This window comes from Nannobrachium achirus (genome assembly GCF_963921795.1).
Source record: "Nannobrachium achirus genome assembly, chromosome: 9".
In the NCBI taxonomy this organism is placed as follows: domain Eukaryota; kingdom Metazoa; phylum Chordata; class Actinopteri; order Myctophiformes; family Myctophidae; genus Nannobrachium; species Nannobrachium achirus.
The window spans coordinates 44,072,755-44,093,334 of NC_137818.1; the positions used below are offsets into that span (position 1 = coordinate 44,072,755).

General features: G+C 42.3%; 1 protein-coding gene across 1 annotated transcript; it reads left to right on the forward strand.

The window, feature by feature from the left end:
* Positions 1-1,795: 1,795 nt before the first annotated feature.
* On the forward strand, positions 1,796-17,391 carry LOC308290887 (extracellular matrix protein 2; the record flags this gene model as incomplete). The annotated part of the gene is made up of 10 exons (XM_080732801.1): positions 1,796-1,943; positions 2,349-2,468; positions 5,834-5,955; positions 6,274-6,757; positions 7,594-7,709; positions 10,637-10,772; positions 11,113-11,270; positions 12,651-12,790; positions 13,530-13,856; positions 15,848-17,391. The coding sequence occupies 10 exons, from the start codon at positions 1,796-1,798 to the stop codon at positions 16,029-16,031; spliced, it is 1,935 nt and encodes a 644-aa protein (XP_080588927.1). The 3' UTR covers positions 16,032-17,391.
* Positions 17,392-20,580: the final 3,189 nt, after the last annotated feature.

Below are 20,580 nucleotides of genomic sequence, written 5' to 3' on the forward strand. Positions count from 1 at the left end.
TAGTCTTGAACTGGACAATAAATCTGTAAAATCTGTAAATCTGTAAAATTAGAGCAGTTGTAAACAGCTGTGAATTGGATGAAGGTCCACGGAGAGGCGTTTACTTTATGTTTAACTGCAAAAGGTAATATTAATATTCATTATTGCCTATTTAGTCTTGAACTGGACAATAAATCTGTAAAATCTGTAAATCTGTAAAATTAGAGCAGTTGTAAACAGCTGTGAATTGGATGAAGGTCCACGGAGAGGCGTTTACTTTATGTTTAACTGCAAAAGGTAAGATGAGGACAGCTCTTGTGTACTCATGCTGCTGCATGCTCCCTATGCTGTGCACAGCAAAAGAGCACTGCAGTGGTTCTGAACATTTCCAAAGACTGATTGTGTGACTCCTGTCCTGTCTAAAGAAGCTCCTTACACTTGAACCCTAGCATGCCTATATATTCTGGGAGAACATAGCAGAGAATAGCATATCTACAAGCTGACTATTTTCGGTGAAGAGATTTGATGTACAGTAGCCTATAGAGAAGGGAAACAAATACAGAGTCAACTCGGGTCAGGGTTATGAAGTAAATATAAAGGTTTAAGTGGCTTTAAATGTACAGTAGTCTGTAATGATAGGCCTAATAATAATGTAATGGCTGTAAGTTCAGTTCTGCTCTACTGCAACCACAGCAGGACCACAGGACGTCTGCTGTGAGGACGGGAAGGTCGTAGGTGTGTTGTGCAATATTTGGTTTGTCTGAGCAGTTCGGACAACATCTTTATAATTCTCACAAACAGGATGTGGGGATTACACTGGCATTACGTGGGGAAATAAGATGTAAAATTAGTATTGGAAAGAAAAAGATAGAAAACTGGCTGTGCGGATAAAATTGGTGGGTGCTAGAAACCAGTTCACTCCCGCTTCCGGAATTTTGTGTTGAAATGACATACATTTGTGTACTGCGTGACAGAATAAGAAAACTATTAGCGGCACTGCATGAATGACAAAACATTTGGCTTTCTTCATGTCAACATGGAAGTGGTAAGGGGTGTGTGTGTGTGTGTGTGTGTGTGTGTGTGTGTGTGTGTGTGTGTGTGTGTGTGTGTGTGTGTGTGTGTGTGTGTGTGTGTGTGTGTGGGTGGGGGGGGGGGTGTATTCGTCTAAGCAGCGTCTCAAAACACTCGAAGAATTTCTCAGGCGTGTGGTCGCCATCCCAATGGTCGGGCTCGGGCACAAAGCAGCCCTTTATGCGAGCATCGGTATTGGTGACCCAGTGTTTTCCCTTCCTTCACTTGAACAGCTACGGTCCACCACAGCTGGCTGACAGCCAATAGGCCGCAGATAAACCGTCTGCTTGGGTATTTCGGAGGCAAACGGACGAGACAAAGAGAGAGGTCACACACAGTGGCTTGATGTCACTTATTTGACCTCCAATAGGCATTCTTGTCGACTGTGAAGCTCCTTTTTGCGGGTTGTTTGTACAGAGCCGGTGACGAGGGAGACGAGGGCGTGTATGAGTGGAGAGGGCTGGTGGGGGTGGGGGGTGAAGAGGTGGTTACTTTAAGGTGCATGAATGAGGGCCTTTGTCCCCGTCGCCCCCCCCAAAAAAATCCCTTCTCCCAACTCCCCTGCTTCCTCTCCCAGCTCCTACACATATCCTTCGTTCACCTGTGTTTTTTTCTTTTTCTTGGTGGTCTAGGAGCGCCTATAAGAGGGTGGTCCAAGAATCTGGATTCCTCACACTTGTTTGTAAGGCTCTTCCTCCGCACAGTTTGACCAAGAGAGACCAGGAGAGCGGGAATCCTAATGAAGATGAGCCGACTCGGCCTCCTGTGCCTGTGTGTCTGTGCGGTGAGCTCGCTCGCTTACGGCAGGGCCGTCCGACGAGGAGATAGGCCAGCAGGGTCGAAGCTAAGGCATGCCACGGACAAACCTGAACCCTATGACTCCATTATTCCTGGTAAGTCACGCTTGCTTGGGAGGGGTGAAGCGCAATGTCTAAAATTGCCTGTTCTGTGTATTGGTGTACAGGTCAGTCGTAGTGGGACCTTTTCTGAATTCATGTATTCATCTTTCATAGTCACCTCAGTAAGGCTCTCCTTCTTGGTGCTTAGGCTGCTGTGAGACTGAAGTGATGTTCTGTCTCATTTGTGTCAGGTTTCATTACAGTGTATCAGGTTTCATTACAGCGTATGAGATATGCATGTACACAGTAAACTCCCCAGTGTTTAATGCAACTCTGGGACTGGCGGTGTGCAAGTGGAACCCTGACAGTGTACTATTGGTTCCATTTGTACAATCTCAGTGTTATTAAGACTGAGGATTTCACAGTGTACGTGTATGTTTACCCGTGTCTGTTATCCAGGTCAATGCCAAGTGAATGGCATGTCTCTGTTTGATGGAGCTATGTGGTCCACTCAGCCCTGCTCTCTGTGCCAGTGCAGGAGAGGGATTGTCAGCTGTCAGGCTGTACCCTGTGGCGGTGGTAAGGTCCATAGCTCCTAAATAAAACCCACCTCGCTTCTCTCCTCTGTCCTCTACAAACGGCGCTTATCCATACGTAATTAGCACCTAACCTTAATTCCGCCCAACTCCTTTTTACAGTGCATAACCTTCAAGCTATTCCCACACTTACCAAAGTGCTTATCCTTCAACACTCTCTGCTTAAGTGCTAGTCCATTAGACACTTTGTAGCACTGATATGTTCAGCCTTAAAGCCTTAGCACTGTTGTTATGCACTTCCAACCAACAACATGACTATCTCCTCATGTCAGTAACCTTCTTATCATGTTCCTCTTGGCTTATGACAAAGATTATGTTGACTGATGAACTGAGAGATACTATTGAGCCAGGCGGTTAAATTAACACTACGGATTTCTGCCGTGCAGGATGAGACTCAGTTACTGTAAAGTAACTAAGTACATTTACTCAAGTACTGTACTTAAGTACAATTTTGAGGTATTTGTACTTCAAAATATTGTACTTTTACTCCACTACATTTATTTGAAAACTTTAGTTAGGCTACTATAGTTACTTTGTAGATTTTGATAATGATTACAAAACCAAAATTAACAACTTCAGCTCTATCTACATTCCGGCCATTTGAAAATAGCCGATAGACAAGCTCACAATTTTGAGATTGTAGATCTGCTATTTTCCAATGATTTTTATCATTTTGAAAACTTGAAATTGGACATCCTGCATGATGAGTACTTGCTACTTTTTGTACTTTACTGCATTTTCATTTACTCAATTTTGAATTTTTGACTTTTTCTTTTAATAGAGTATGTTGCAGTATTGATACTTTTACTTAAGTAAAACATTTGAGAACTTCTTCCACCACTGTTAATGGGGTGCGTGGCTTGTAGATAACCGGACAGTAGGCCTACAGTGTGTTGACTACATCATTGCCATGTCCATGGTTCAATTCTAGTGAGAGACCTGTGTTGAAATGTCCTTCCCCTTCTCTCCCCGCAAGCTTCTTTCTCTTATACATGAATAAAATAAACAAGAATAATAACATGGCTTCCATGTGGATCTCAGACTTCATGTAGGCTATGCTCTGTGACATCAGTCATCTATGACAACCTGTGACCCCCCAAAATAATCATATTTGAATTGGGGATCCCCCACACCACCCTGACAAGCTGTAACTGTAGGCGTTACATTTTGTTTGACTCGGTTCCACATATAAATATTGTGATAACACCTTGCAACGTGAATGCGTTGTGAGCTAGTAGTAATTTGGGACCCACCCTGCCCAAAATTATGTGGTCCTGACCCACAGGTTGAGAACCACTGATCCATGGCATAATAATTATCTATTGTACTGTATGACTCGATGTTTGGGCAAGGTTTGAATCTGTAACATTTAAATTAAAATAATATTAACAATATTTATATTTGGGGAGTTATTTCCCTTGGCCTGCTGGCAGCGTGCACAGGAAGGAATTTGGATGGCTGATTGGCCCAGCAGCTCCGGACACGGACACGGACACACACACACACACACACACACACACACACACACACACACACACACACACACACACACACACACACACACACACACACACACACACACACACACACACACACACACACACACACACAACCTCTTTCCACACAGAGCCACTCCATAAAAAATAAGAGCATTCTGAATCTGATGGTTTTAAGACTGCATGGGAGATTTTCACCTACTTCTACATTGGCAGCCCCTAGTGGAGGTGAGAGGTAACTGTTATGATACTGGCACCACTTTATGGGGTTATTATTAGGCCAAGATCCCTGAAGCTCACTGATGTGAACATTCAGCATAATCTTGCATAGCTTTAACTCAATACTTTTGGTTAAAACAAAACCTTTTAATGTTCAAAAGTACAGTACTCTATATGATAGTACTAATCACCCGCTTCAGGAAAACGCTACAGATCAATCCATGCCTCGACCACTCGCTTCAAAGACAGTTTCTTCCCCACAGCCATACGAACTCTGAACTCCCTCTGTACCCCACTCCCTCTCCCCCCCTCACCGTAACTAAATGGGTGTCTGTCTTGTTATTGTTGATTCTATGTTTTTATTGTTGGAAGTGGTAATGGTATATATGTCTTCATGTAGGCTATTTATGTCTTGTTCCTTGTCTTTGTCAGAGCTGAAAAAACATTTGTGCTGAAACTAAATACCACCAACCTGGTTGTGTGGTAATAAAAGTAACCTGAACTTGAACTGGATTGCTAGTGTTTGTTCAGTCACAGGGGTCTCTGTCTCCTCGTCCGCAACTCTTTAATAAACAGAAAATACATTTTCAGTTAGCCAATCAGAGAGTTGCTAGGCCTAAGCTTCATTTGTATAGTATTCAAGTTCCAATTTTGTCTGGTCATTTATTTGTGTCATCACTTCCAATTTCAGTTGTTTAATTGTATCCTGATTCCTGACTGAGTTCTCTCTCCTGCTGGATAAAATGAGTGACCTGAAAATACATTTTCTGTTTAATAAGAGACATGGGTACTCGTGTTACTGAACACTCTATAGCAATGAGTAGGTACTATCAGAATATAGAGCTATTTAACACTTGTTTTAACCTAAGGAAATCACTTGCCCTACCTTTGAGACCATGCTTGCTATTACTCACCTTTGCAAATGTTCTTGCATATAGGCTAATGCTTATGAGATTACCCACTACCACCCCTCATATTCACTTGTCTTACTGTACATGCCTTATACATTTATTCTCAACACAACAGCCACAACACATGTTCAATTTTCAGCTTCAACCAGCTGATTGGTGCTCAGATGGTTATGATGAGCGCTTGAGGGGAAGCATTCACATACATCTTATGTGTCTTGCTCAGGGACACTTTGACACATAGACCAGGGTCAGGGGTCTACAGTAGTGGACCCCCAAAATAATCATATTTTAACTGTGGACCCCCACCATGACAAGCATTAAGAGTTGAGGCATTGCATTTTGTATAACATGGTTCTATTGTGAAATGCGAGGCGTTTAAAAAATGTTTGCCTCTAAAATATTTGACAATTTGGCCAATGTTTAATTTGTAATTTTAGAGGTATTAAAAAGTCCTTGGTTTGTCTACTGTTGTGAGAAAACAATGTTTCACATTAAGCCAATCATCTGGGGACCCACCAAAATAATCTGGGGATGTCCCTGGGGGTCCCGACCCACAGGTTGAGAACCATTGGTCTACAGTATGTCACCTTCTGATCTACCCAGTAACCACTAAGGCTAAGCTACGGTCGCCTCATACAGGTTGATGCCTTTATTTGTGGTCCAGAAGCCCTCTACACATTCCTTACACATTTGTCTTTTATGGCTCATTATTCTCTCCCCAGGTTCAAATAACCAGCAATCCAGGGCCCCAAAAGTTAAGAGGCTGGATGATAGCAGGGTTGAGACCCCAGAACAGAGGAGTGGTCCAAGAGCACAAGAGGTCAAAAAGATACCAGCAGAACCTGTGAGTGGATCAGATCTCATTAAACAACAATAATAAGGATTATAATATTATTAATATTAAACATCATAATAATATAGCTACCGGTATTTTGTTTTATTTTAGTAAGACAGTTTGTATTTGCAAAAAACAAAGACACCAGATCATTTTGAGTTGCAGAACGAAACTGAAATGCATTTGGTTCTGTGTCAGGGACAGGATAGACATGCCAAAAATAACAGATCAAACTCACAACCTGTCGCATTGCAACAGACCATGTCGATCCGTACCAGTGTGCAATTAACTTTAAATTAGGCTTAAAGTGCCTTGTGTATTTCTCAGTTGCCACCTTCTGTGAGGGACAAACCAGTGGTAGCCAAGAAGAAGAAACAAGCCTTGCAGCGTGACAGGACGGCAGTGAAGAGGGTAGCGGTGCCTGTGGTGGTCAAGATGCCGGTGAGGGCACCTGCCGTGCCAGCTGCGACCACGCCCACATTCAGCTTTCCTGCGTCGGAAGAGGACTTTGACTTTGACGATGACGACGACGACGACTACGTCGTCGGACCGCCGCCTCGGGTGCAAGTGCCAGCCCGGCCCACCCTGAGGCCCATAATACCTAAACCCAGGGTAACGATGGCTAGGACACCAGTACCGGTACCTGTGGCACCAGGGCGCCCGGTGGTCACCTTCCCTCAGACGCCCAGCTTCATGGAGTCACTGCCCGCTGGATGCCTGCTGTCAGACTCACTGATAGCCTGTGGCAGCACTGGCATGACACACATGCCCATCATCAAGGACCCGGGTGTCAGAACCCTGTACTTGGCAGGTGAGCAAACTGAGGAAGCGTGACAAAAAAGACTGAAATACACTACACCAGGGGTCTTCAACGTTTTCAGGCCAAGGACCCCTTAGCTGAGAGAGAGATGAAGCAGGGACCCCCAGATTCCATATAGTTTCATTGTTTGACAGCACAATCATCAGCGTATTTCGGATTCATGTCAATTTGTGTTATCAGATATGTAACCACTTGAACCGTCAATACTTAGTAAACTTGACCTTTCACTCTTTGACCTTTTCACTTAATCTGCTCTTTTCCCCCCCTACACCAAACCTCTTTGCCGAAAATAGCCGATCTACAAGCTCACAACGCCTCGCAGCACGAGGCGGTGTGAGCTTGTAGGTCTGCTATTTTTGGCTAAAGTTCTCAGAATATGGATGTTAGGGTTCAAGTGGTTAATATAAAAAAGGAGAAAAAAGGTTTCTATCACACAAAGATTTGAAGGACCCCCTATAGTAACTCTGAGGACCCCCTAGGGGTCCCGGACCCCCTGTTGAAGACCCCTGCACTACAAAGTGAAATCCTCAGAGCACCTCGGTGCTCTTTTATCTGTTGTTGTGTGAACAGATTTGTATAAAAACAGCACGAGACGCTTATTTGTACTTGCTGGTCATATTTGCAAGTGTACTTGTCTCTATCACTGCACACTCACAGTATCATTCATAACACTATGATCCATAACTGAAAATCATTAATAAAGTGTAAGTCATAAGAAAGATAGAATAGAATTTTACTGTGCAGGATGAGATTCTTGAAGGGTTTCCCATCGGGTACCTGGCTAACTTGTTTGATCTATTGTCGATACCTTCTTCTTATCCTGTCAGACAACCGAATCAGTAAGATTCCTGCGAGGGCTCTGGCAGGCCTCCCCAACCTAGAGTGGCTGGACCTCAGCAAGAACAAGCTGACTGATGCCTCCATCAGCCCAGGTCTTTTCCAGGTCTGTTATATCAATAATCTGTTAAAACCTCAGTGTTGTTTTAACTCAGAAAGTATAGAGATTGTTTCAAAAATCAATACATTTATTAATGTATAATACAGACAATATGGAACCTGGACAGAGTCTTTTTTGAAGGTTTGTTTTAGGTGTTATTGCTTCATAGACATTAGGATTGAGGACAGAGCAAAGGGTTGACTACCGGTATAATATGACATACGTTTCCAGTAGAAAGTGAAACAAGGGACATTGCGATTATGTGGTTGATGCTCTATCCAGTCAGCTTCCACTGCACACCCCAGGGTGTTCTATTTTAACCATTCAGATCTCTCCCACAATCGGTCAAGGAGCTGTAATTTACACTTGAAGCCACCGAGACCACCTCCAGCTAAAGTGGGCCTGAGATCCTTCATTATACCCGTCAAAACCTGGTATTGCTGAAGACAAACTGTCTGTATGTAGTGTCAACGCCTAGCCAGGGTGCCTGGCTGTGTCCAGTTAAAACTCTCGTGTGTTGTCTACCCCATTCCTAAACACACTCTCCCACATAGCAACCCCATGTTACAAGAGTTTATTGACCATTCTCATGGCACGTTTGCACAAAATCTATTATGCTGTTGTTTTGGTACAGTGCTGTTTGACCAGTGTTGGGAAGATACTTAAATGAAGTTAGTACATACTCTTCATAAAAAGTAACTAAGCTACACTAAAAGCTGTCTTTTAAAATAAGTAGCTATTGAATCTAATTTGTACCTAATGTGGTTGGTATGTGGTTGAGGGCATGTTATGACTCTGAGTGATTGAATAACAACAGTGTAAAAGCAACAAATGGATGAGACAGAGAATTCTCGATGGACAAACTCATAGCTCACTCCAAACTCATCTGTTGAGTCATATTGATGTGCCACTGAAAATGCAAAGCTGGATCTTTTGTCAAGCTACCCACCTGGGTCATTCCTACTATTCGTGCCATTTCAGCCTAGCCAAAACAAAATTGTTCAGCTGTCAGAAGAATATATCTGTCCAGCTTAATTAATTATTTCCTAAAATTAGGACCAAATGCATCACACATGAATGGGACAAATTGTCAGTCAGTCAGTCAGTCAGTCAGTCAGTCAGTCAGTCAGTCAGTCAGTCAGTCAGTCAGTCAGTCAGTCAGTCAGTCAGTCAGTCAGTCAATCAATCAATCAATCAATCAATCAATCAATCAATCAATCAATCAATCATTCAATCAACCAATCAATCAGGTTTGTAATATGGGGGACCATAACAGGGGGTACATTTTATGCTAAAGATGGCAATTACTCCTCATGTAATAAAGAATATGGTGGCACATTGGGAACACTGAGTAAGATCTTTGTATCAACCATATTTTCAGAATTGTGAAAATGGATCAATTTCCTCTATAGTTAAGTGTAACAGGGTGGACATGTTGTGTTTTTACCACAACAGTAATTTTTGTAAGATTTTATTGAAGGGAATCAAGGGATTGCCCCTTGAGATGCAGCATCTCATTTTCAAGAGGGACCCATAAAACATGAAATACAAAAGAACATGAACAGAGGACATAAATACATACAAGACAAGAATACAGATACATTCTTACACAGATAGCTTGCTCACCCTCACCCACCCGCCTAAAACCTTGATAAAAAAGTAAAATTAAACAGTGATACTTATTCTTATGGTATATGGTTTCCTAACAAAACAAAAAAATCTGAAGTCATATGTGCCTAGATTAATATTCAGGGGACATTACAGGCCACACATTAATTTCAAGATTTGAAATGTAAAAAATAAATGTTCACAATTAATGACATTTGGTGAGATACATTAGAATTGATACTATACAATCATAATCATATTTAATTCACCTTGGGAACATATTATTTTTTCTATGGTGGAGAACCTTAAAGATTTTTGGAATTAGTATTTTAGCTTATTTTACACAAGATGTCATGGGGACACAAATGGCACCGAATACTAGGAATGAACCTGACATGTTAAAAACAAACAAATTAAAACCTATACTTGACCTGGCAACTAAGTAGCCGGAACAAAGGCACCCTCCTGTTTTCGCTGTACAGTCTTTGCCAAAAATAGCTGATCTACAAGCCTCAGCTATTTACGCAGAATGTTAGTCCTAGAATAGGGATGCTTGGGTTTGAGTGGTTAATTACTTAAAAGATACATCATTCTGAAAATAGTCAAGCTTTCCACAAGCTACTGGGAAAAGTAGTTAAGCTATAGAAGCTTAAATACTTATAGTTATTGCTCAACACCATGTATAACAAAATGTGGAGAACACAACAGACATTGGAGGGAGTTTGTGTTGACTTAAGCACATCTGTCTTGTGGCTGAGTATTTGTTATTTATACTTTTACTGTAGAGTTTAAGCCCCCTGGTCCAGTATGGCCCCCTCACACTGGATTACACCAAATTGTTGCAGTGTATTGGAGAGGACAGTCACAGTCAACAGACAAACCCACATATAAAACAAGTACAGCATGTTTGGACTTTAACTACCTGTTCTCACTGGGGTGCAATGGTGACTACAGCCAAGAATCATCTGGGAGCTGGCAGTGGTGATTTAATATCTCATATCCATACATCCCTTTAGGGAGTTGTGAGGGATGGGGAGGGGAGTAATGTGCAGTACATGTGTTGACCAATCATTCTCAATGTGAAGTGGATGGTCCACCAGGGGTCCTCGAGGGGTTCCAAGCTGTCCCCATCGAATTGATTTATATGGTAGTTAGGAAATAGGACGCAACTGGACCCTTATGGGATTTACTGTCAGAGTTAAAATGATCACCAAGGATTTTATAGTGTAGAGTAGAGTAGATTGGATTCTCAGAGATTAAACAATGTATTAAATTCTGTTAAAAAGGTTGATCACTGATTTTGACACTTGGTTTGTTTGTTGCAGAATCTGACTAAACTCAGGAGGTTGATTCTGGACAACAACAATCTGACCAAGGTGCCAATGTTTCTCCCAGCTTCCCTGGTGGAGCTGAAGATTAACGACAACAAACTCAGCGGCCTTACGCCCAGCAGTTTCAAAGGTGGGACACTTCCTACATTCTCTGGGGCGATTATTTAACAACTAACGAGAGATGCTCTATCCTAGACAAACAATTGGGAAATAGTTGACTGTTTATGGGGCCTGACATCACAGTGCAAAGGCTACATGAATAGAGAACCTTCAGAGATAGGATGCAGTATGATGTAGCCTAGTTCATCTGTAGGTCACATTTGTTTCTTGCCTTACAATCTAACACAAGAGGTGTGTTATTTGAGGTGAGTGTTTTAGCTAGGAAACAGGGCACATATTCGGACATTGAATGAGCTCAACCGGGGCAACTACTTAAAATGTCTGAACTTTTTTTGGAATGGTCTGTTTAGGATTGTCTAAACTTCTGAACCTGGAACTGGAGGACAACGACTTACACGATGGAAATGCCTCTCCATTGACCTTCCGACCCTTGAGGAAGCTCATCTACCTTCGCCTGGAGGACAATAAATTCCGAGCCGTCCCCTCTGGTCTGCCCACCTCTCTGCAGGTCTGTTTGCAGAAGCTAACCATGCCATGTTTTAAGATCAGAGATCAGCACATGTTGAAAACATGACGCTCCTGATGGAATTTTTCTCGTTTGTCCTCTCAATAGGCGTACAGTTGCCTGGTTAATAAACCAGACTCTATCACACACTTCGTTTTCACGGGGTGGTGTTGTGCGGTCTGGTTTATTAACCAGGCTAGGCGTACAGTATAGCCTACAGTCGAATGCTGAATGTTAATTTGTAACTCTGAAGAGAATGCATGATGAAAATCGTTCACTTTTGTTTAGCAATTGCACATTAACCTTAAACTATATGTTATAACCTGCCCAGAATAGAGTTCATGGGTTCAGGATTTGTATAGCCCCTGTTGTTTGTTTACATTGCGTATTGCACTTACCACTGACCAATTATACCAAGTGACTGAATAAGTCAATTATTTCTGCATATTATAGCTTCTTAGCTATTTCATTCATACGTTTTCTTCAGCTTACAGCTCTCATTGTACATAAAACACACGCGCACGCACACACAAACACACACACACGTACGCACGCACGCACGCACGCACGCACGCACGCACGCACGCACGCACGCACGCACGCACGCACGCACGCACACACACACACACACACACACACACACACACACACACACACTCACTCACACATGGTAGCGGGAAGTGGAATGTATAGTACGCTACACATATAAAACCCTCTAGCATTAGCATACACACCCATGCACACACATATGCACGCAGATAAATTACAGGTAACACTTTTTTTTAACTGATTTTACTATATATTTTTTAAACTTAAAATGTATTTTGTTACATGAGCACATATTCCCAGGGTCAGCATTTTACATAATTTTCATCATCATATTACAGTCCAATTCAATCCATTTCTCCCATTTTTCAAAAAACAACTCTTCCTGTATCCTGAGTCTATGTGTAAATCTCTCCATTACATAAAGTTCCTCCACAATGCACAGCCACTGCTCACAAGTTGGGGAGTCCAGTGGCGTCAGTTCAGCAAAAGCTAAGGTATGGCAGCATGACTGGTGTATGGCAACAAGACACCAGTCATGTTGCCATACCTTAGCAACAGGCACAATGAAAAGTGCATTTTATTATTTCCCCCTGTAGCCAAGGTATGGCAGCTGCCATAGCTTGCCATGCCCAATTGACGCCTCTGGGGGAATCTCATTGCTTTTTTGCTGGCTGCTAATAGCACAACTGATTTTACTATTGTGTTTATAACTTTATATGACTGTGTATAATGATGTATTGTGTAACTGTACACGTAACTGAGTATGACTGTGTGTAATTCTATGCAACAGTATAGCTGTGTTTAACTGTATATACATGTTTCTTGTTTTTGTAGGCTCTCCATCTTTCTGATAACAAAATCGAGGTGGTCCATGCTGGCATCCTGAACAAGACCCTCAACCTGAGGGTCCTGGACCTCAGTCACAACCGCATCCGCGAGGACCGCATCAACCCACGAGCCTGGATTCACCTGTTGTAAGTCTTACAATTCTCTCTGAGAGTGTACAACTCAAATAGACCCGTAAGAGATTTTACTGTGTAATCCTTTTGGCTGTACAACCGTTCTCTGGAATACAAAGGATAGATATGGTGCAAATAGTTCTATAACCTCGTCACTTAATGACTGCAGAAAATAGATTTGTTAAACTTATTTTAGACTTTTATCCCAGTAATATATAGGAGAACAAAAGTCTTATTTTCAATTATATACCGGTAGGCGAAATAAATCAAGGCTTTTAACAAGTTTGATATAGTAGTATTGCATGAACCATATGAGACGTTACTGCCTCCATGAGGAGAGTTTTGAAATAGCACTCCATATTTACTATGGGTTGGCTAAAGTGATGGTTAAACTTGAACTTGTGAGTGACTGACTAACATAATCTAATTTAGACTATTACATTTGTCAGAAAACAAGCAAACATTCTCATTGCAATATGTGGCTCAATATTTAGACTATTTGGCTATTTAATTAATCGTTTTTGTTCAGAATGTTGCTGTAAGGGGAGAGTAGCTAGTAGGAGAGAGAGAGAGAGAGAGAGAGAGAGAGAGAGAGAGAGAGAGAGAGAGAGAGAGAGAGAGAGAGACCTTGGCAGTGTGTCTTATTGGCTTTAAGTAGGCAAGCGTGTTTGTGTGAGAGAGCTTTTGCCCCAATGTTGCTTTTCTCTTCACAATGCCTACAGTATACTTGATTCCCCCTGTGTCCCATTTTCAGGAAGCTGGAATCTCTGGACCTGTCCCACAACAAACTGGTGCACGTGCCCTCTTTCCTCCCCTCTGGCGTACGACAGCTCACCCTCCACCACAACCAGATCGAGCGCATCCCTGGCTACGTGTTCGCTCACTTGCACCCGGGCCTGGACTCGATCCATTTGTCCCACAACAGGCTCCGGGACGACGGCATCGATGACGTGTCCTTCATGGGCCTGTCGGCCTCGCTGTCCGAGCTGCTGCTAGACCACAACCAGCTGCGCTCCATCCCTCGAGGCCTGCTCCAGCTCAAGAACCTGCAGCACCTCCGGCTCAACCACAACCTCATCAGGTACAGTAGCACCCATGCATACTGTAGGTCTCATCAGCTAACACCCATATGTCTCCATGTGCCCACAATCTCACCAATGCCTGCTCAGCTTCTTTCTTTATTCCTAAATGCTCTCATGTAGCTCTTTCTTTCTTTCTTTCTTTCTTTCTTTCTTTCATAATTTCTTCTTCCATTGTTATATTCTTCCTTTCCTTTCCTTTCCTTTCCTTTCCTTTCCTTTCCTTTCCTTTCCTTTCCTTTCCTTTCCTTTCCTTTCCTTTCCTTTCCTTCCTTCCTTCCTTCCTTCCTTCCTTCCTTCCTTCCATTGTTTTTACATTCTTTCTTTTCTCTTTTTTCTCTGACTCCCTCTTTTCTTTTGACTCCCTCCCTCGGTCCCTCCCTCATCTTTCTTTGACTCTGTCCGCTATAATCCATCTCTCTGCGTGCATACGTGTGTGCATGGGTGTGTATGCTAATGCTTGCTTGTGTACATGTGCATGCTGTACAGCTAAGAGTAACAAGAAAATCTAAAAGTATCTTGAGCAAAGTTCTATAGAACTAGAAAGTTGCCTGTGTGTGTGTGTGTGTGTGTGTGTGTGTGTGTGTGTGTGTGTGTGTGTGTGTGTGTGTGTGTGTGTGTGTGTAGTGCACAGTTCTCCCGAGTCAGCAAGATACTCATCTTCATCACAACCTAAGTAACCATAGGCATCCAAATCTCAAATTGCTACCTCATCAAACATGTAATTACTGTTCTCTGTTGTTGTCTCTGTGACGATATGGGAGCTGTAGCTCATCTGACTCTCCGAAAATGTCTACTTTTTTACAGCTTCAAATATTTTTGGATATTCCCAGATTTTAATTCATAATTCAGTTATTGTGCAATATATTTTTCTTCCGTATTTCTACAAAATTCACATTTCTAAACTTCTATGACATATGACTCCGAATTCTAGTCAGAATGACACCAGCAGATCCAACGACATAATACGAATTGTCAAACAAGAAGTGTGTGGGCTTCATGACAGTGGTTTCTGCAAAAAGACACTTGCCTCATCCTCTTTCTTTTATTTTTACTTTTATTTGCAATTAAACAAATTATAAAAATGTCAATGCCAAAAGTAAGGTCACCAAATAAGAAATCATTCCAAGATGCACAACATACTTTTGACTCCTTGTCGGTTGGTCTGGCGGAAAGTAGCTTGGAATGCAAGGGATGCAGTCTCATTGGTTGATTTCTTGTACTGAAGTCAAAGACCGATGCGATGCAATGAGAGTGCGGTCTAGGCAACGCCAACTCGGGACTCCTGAAACACGGCCCTCCACACTCTCTTATAGCATCAGGCTGTTGCACCGCAGTGCATCTACTATAAATAGGTGCCTTTCCTAAATTTGCCCTGTGTTGGCTCCCACAGTGGCAGTTTCATCAAAGATCAAAACAACAAATAGATGATTCATCATGACATGACAAATGTAGTGTGATATTTTCAATTAATTTCAATTCAAACGTTATTCCAAACACACAGGCGGTCCATAGAGTAGGCCTACATATCACACATGTGTGATATGTGTGTCAATATCACACATAACAAAACTAAAACACAAACAAAATCATTGATATTTGATAAGGGTCCATAAAAGTACTATTAAATGTATTAAGAGGGATGTTTAGGGCAGATTCAAAATTGGAGGGTAGAAAGGCCAATCAGCTGATTCATCTGGCCCTCGTCTTCATAAGTACAGTCCCAGACAGGAAATAACTACTTAATGCATTTCATCTCTAAAAACGTTGATTGTTCATTAACAACAGGGTCTGGGTTCTTTCACAAATAACGTTATTTTAGTCTATTACAGAGAAATTGCTTCACCAGGCACTGAACTCTCCCTCAAGTAGGCTACACCTCCAGTGCCTTTTGGTCATCAAGGCAAATAAATGTCTGGGCTATTGTTGGAGCGCAGACTGCTACTTTTCTTTTAAACAACCGCGTCCGTCTGTCCGTCCTTCCTGTCCGCAGCTATGTCCCAATGAACTCCCTGTGCGACACACGCGCCACCGAGGACTCGCCGCTGATCACAGTTCACCTGCAGTACAACCTGATCCAGCGCCGCCTCATCCCCCCCACCGCCTTCTCCTGCATCAGGAACTACCACAGTGTTCTGCTGCGGCCCCAGAGCCACGACGACTATGACTATGAGTGAACCAACACTGTATACTGCTTCTCAAACCTTTTCTGTTCAGGGACCCCCAGTTATATATGCATGTTATACGTAGGCCAGTGGTTCTCAACCTTTTCAGGCCGCCACCCCCGAAATAATCATGTTTTAATTGGGGACCCCCCCCCCTCCCCACCCTGACGAGCACTAAGAGTTGATGCATTACATTTTGTATAACACGGTTCTATTGTGAAAATAGCCGATCTAAATGCTCACAACGTGAGCATGTAGATCAGCTATTTTCACAATTTCTGCCTCTAATATTTGACAATTTGGCCAATGTTTAATTTGTCATTTTAGAGGTGTTAAAAGGTCCTTAAATTGTCACTTTAGAAATGTGCAGATACCCTCTATACACTTAAACTTTATGTTGGTATGTTTACTGTTGAGTGAGAAAACAAAGTTAATCATCTGGGGATCCCACAAAATAATTTGTGGACCCCCTCGGGGTCCCAACCCTCAGGTTGAGAACCACTGTCATAAGCCATGGACCCCCATTTGACGCAATGTTTTTTCTCTGGGACCTCAATCCACACTGTATTCATCAGTGTTAATTTACCTCCGACAGTGTGTTTGGTCCACATGGTTGTACACTGTCAGAGTAACAGAAGGGTCCATTTGGTTGCTAACGATCAATCATTTAGCTGGGGATCCCCTGGGGATCCCCTGAAATCCTGGAACCAATGAACTTACCTTGTTTTTCATACTGATTGCAATTTTTGTGTTGATATTTCAAAATGTAAGGATAACAGGAATGCTTCTATCTTTTACTTTATGACACAGGACATTTGTTTTGGTAACACTGTCTATAATGCATTATGAACATACATGCATTATACACTGTTTATAATATATTATAGACACAAGCTTCATTGCAACAGTTACAATTTACCCTGAGTGTTTAAATAGAACCAAATGGACACGTGGGTCCTTTTGGTTTCGTTCATACACACTTGGAGTTAGTTACAAACCCATGAGATGTCCTTTTGGTTCCATTGATACATAAACAGGATTTTACTGTGTAGTATACCATGCATATCGTGATAGTTTGTAGTTCTAAAGTTACGTTTTGCCCTCTCCAGACTTCCATTGCATTTTTTAACATGAGCCTAAATTTGTGCATTTCGAAACTGTTATGTGCTCTTTTTTACTTTTATAAATTGACATGTATGTGTGATAAAAAAAAATATATGTTGATTTGTGGAGTTGATCTTGTTGAACAAAACATGTGAATATGATCATAAGCCTCTGTTTGCAGAACAACATATATATTTTATTTCATCCAAACACAATGCAACAATTCCATTGGATATCTGTGTGTGTAATAAATGTTGAAGGAAACGTGCGTGATGGCCTACGAAAACACATCATGAATTTGTCCCTATCTCCAACACAGACAAAATACAGAATCACAGCTGGTTGCTGATCCATTGTTTGAGAAACTCCAGGTTTGCTTTCTGCTGCCACTGTGTCTGAAGTTGTCCGGCTCTTTCGTGTCTACTCTAACAATCACATGAGACCATGGAGAGACCAGAGAATTAGATGGTCTGCTCAAACGCTGCCTCCAAGCCTTGAATAAAACCTCCAATTTCCAAATTAGCCATTTGTTTTCAACGAATGTGGTGTGTGGCGCACAAGAGGAAGGCTAAACAGTGTAGAGGAAGAAACAGTTAGGTGGGACGAACCGTTTATATGAGTCATTTTCAGGAGTGTATAAATAAGTCAGTCGGGCTGCAGGTGTGGTCCCCTGTGGTGTTGAGCCTGTTTACATGCCTGATGATGCAACAATCCATATCCCATTATGGTCTCGCTCAACTGTCAACTGTTTATTTGTGAATGGAGAGAATGTTCTAATATGACCTTGAAAAAGAACGGTACAGAACCTGCTTTAACCAACAGTAAAATAGTTTAGGTGTCTAGGTAGTTACTACTAACCAACCTCGCCCACCAGGTGATCGTTAACAACGGGCGGTTTGATCCGGTCTAGGCGGAAACCACAAGCCGAAGAAGCGGCGTCGCTTTGTTTTGGCTCCCTCCCTTTGTTTCCCCAATCCCTATTACAATGCTCGAGTAGCCTAGTGTAGTCTTGCCAGTCGCTACGAGTTGGAATAAAAGATGCATATCCCAAACACATTTTTCAAAAGCAAAACTACGCCGCATCAAGGAGTTTATTAGGTAGGCCCTAAAAGTATGTCCTTGAGCGCAGGGGAATTATTTGGGGTTAAAACTGAATCCGGTTTGATAGTTCCGGCAAATTGTAGTCCTTTGAGTACTACAACATGACGTAAAGTGGTTTCCTCTCCCGTCCGGATCAAACCTCGAAAAGTGAAGTGATCCCAGACTAGTTACTACAGACTTTGGATAATAAATAAAAATGTGTCTCTCATATGGAACTGTCCCTGGCATCTCATAAGGCCTAATACATGCAAGCCATAAAGGCTTGTATTGCGTGATGTAGTTTAAAGTTGTTTTATGCTGTATATGTGGGTCCATCTTTGTCCCTTTTATGCCCATATATGGACATCGCTGATGTAATCAGTATATGAGCATATATATATGGACATGCCTTCTTTTGTGCCCATATATGGAGCTGACTGATTTGTTTGTGGTTGACGCCATTACGACACATTGAGGTTAGACAACACACTCCATATTTGGGCGTATAGCTGCATTGGTAGCTCCTTTTGGCTGAGTCAGAGTGGCGCCAGAGGTCCATCTGCAGCCCGCCTGGCTGCCCACCCTCTCATTAGTCAATTCTAATAAAGGATAACAAGGCTTCTCCCACGTCAGATTGTGACATATAATAAATGGTGCATTTATATAGCACCTTTATCCAAGGTGCTTTACAGAGATTGTGCATTATTACATTCACCCATTCACACACACATTCATGCACCGATGGCGGAGGAAACCATGCAAGGCACCAACCAACCTGCTGGGGAGTTTAGGGATTCAGCGTCTTGCTCAAGGACTCTTCCACACTAACTCTGGGGGAGCCCGGGATCAAACTCTACCCCTCAGCCACTGCCAGAGTTTGGGCACTCTGGTCATCCAGTCTGGACAGTGGTGGACAAAGTACTCAAAAGCAGTAGGCCTACTAGTTTCAAAATATAGATACTGGTAAAATGTTACTCAACTAAAATCACACCTAGTGTGAAGTGAACGGTGCTATTTATGAGTTAAATCATCAAGTGTCCCGCTAGCCAATCAACTTTAAGCCTTATGTTGCAAGAAGAAAACCCTTGGTCACATCTGGTCAGCTGTTGGTTTTTGAGTGGTGGTCAAACCACTCCTAAGCGAGTGTGTGTGTAGGTTTGTATATGTGTACAGTATAGCCTGAGCATGAGCTGCAATACCGCTGGTGACCCACACACACGCACAAGCATGCACGCGCATGCGCACGCACGCACACACACACACACACACACACACACACACACACATACACACACACACACACACACACACACACACACACACACACACACACACACAGAGACACACACACAAACACATACTGTATACACGCACGCACACACACACACACACACACACACACACACACACACACACACACACACACACACACACACACACGCGCGCGCGCGCGCGCTACACACACACAGCCACTCACACACACACGCACCATGCGTTCACTTCAAACTTGGTTTGATTTTTATCTCAGCTGACATCAACCATGCATGTTAGCGTTAACCACTTAAGCCCCATGTTATACTTTGTCGTGTGATGATGTCACAGGCAAAAATAGACCATCTGCAGGCTCACAAGTCACAACACGTCGGCATCATGATGCCTTATGAGCTTGTAAATGTTTGTGAAATTAGGGTTCCAAATCCACCTTTACTAGTGGTTTGGATAGATGAGAGCCCACAAGGTAATTACTCCCAGTATAGTTATTTCTTTCTCACCATAATAACTGCTGGTAAGCTAAAACCTGAACAACAAAGCCTTTATTTATTTGATGTGGTATCCAGGAAATAGAACGGGCCAGGTTGGAAGCTGGAAAGTTCACAGTTCTTATTGTTGTTATTTTTAAATAAAATGTATATCCAAGTTAATATTCCAATTTAAATGTTTATTACTGTGTTATTAACCTTTTAAAAATGTCATGCATAGGTACACGCAGAAAAACCTCTGCCGTTTAATTTAAGACAATCTCAATATGTAACTAGAAATACTGTTCCTACGAAACAGTGTGGGCTCGCTCGTGACTATATTCTGCAGCGTGCTAACTGTGAAATGTGAAGCTCAACCAATACTCCAGCTAACACCACTCCCAATTACTCTCAATTTCACCTCATTGGCTAAGGGCCTTTGTACCGCCTGCGACGGTAATTATTAATGTTAAATAAATATGGATTATGGATAAAATCCATAACCAAAATAAGAGACACGAGCCAAAGGACAGTCCATAGATTGTTGTATTTGAGAGGAGTCAGACAGAGGAGACAAACAGTGAGCGTACCATAGGGGTAGCTTTCTAAATCTCTCTCTCCCAAAATGGAAGTTTAAC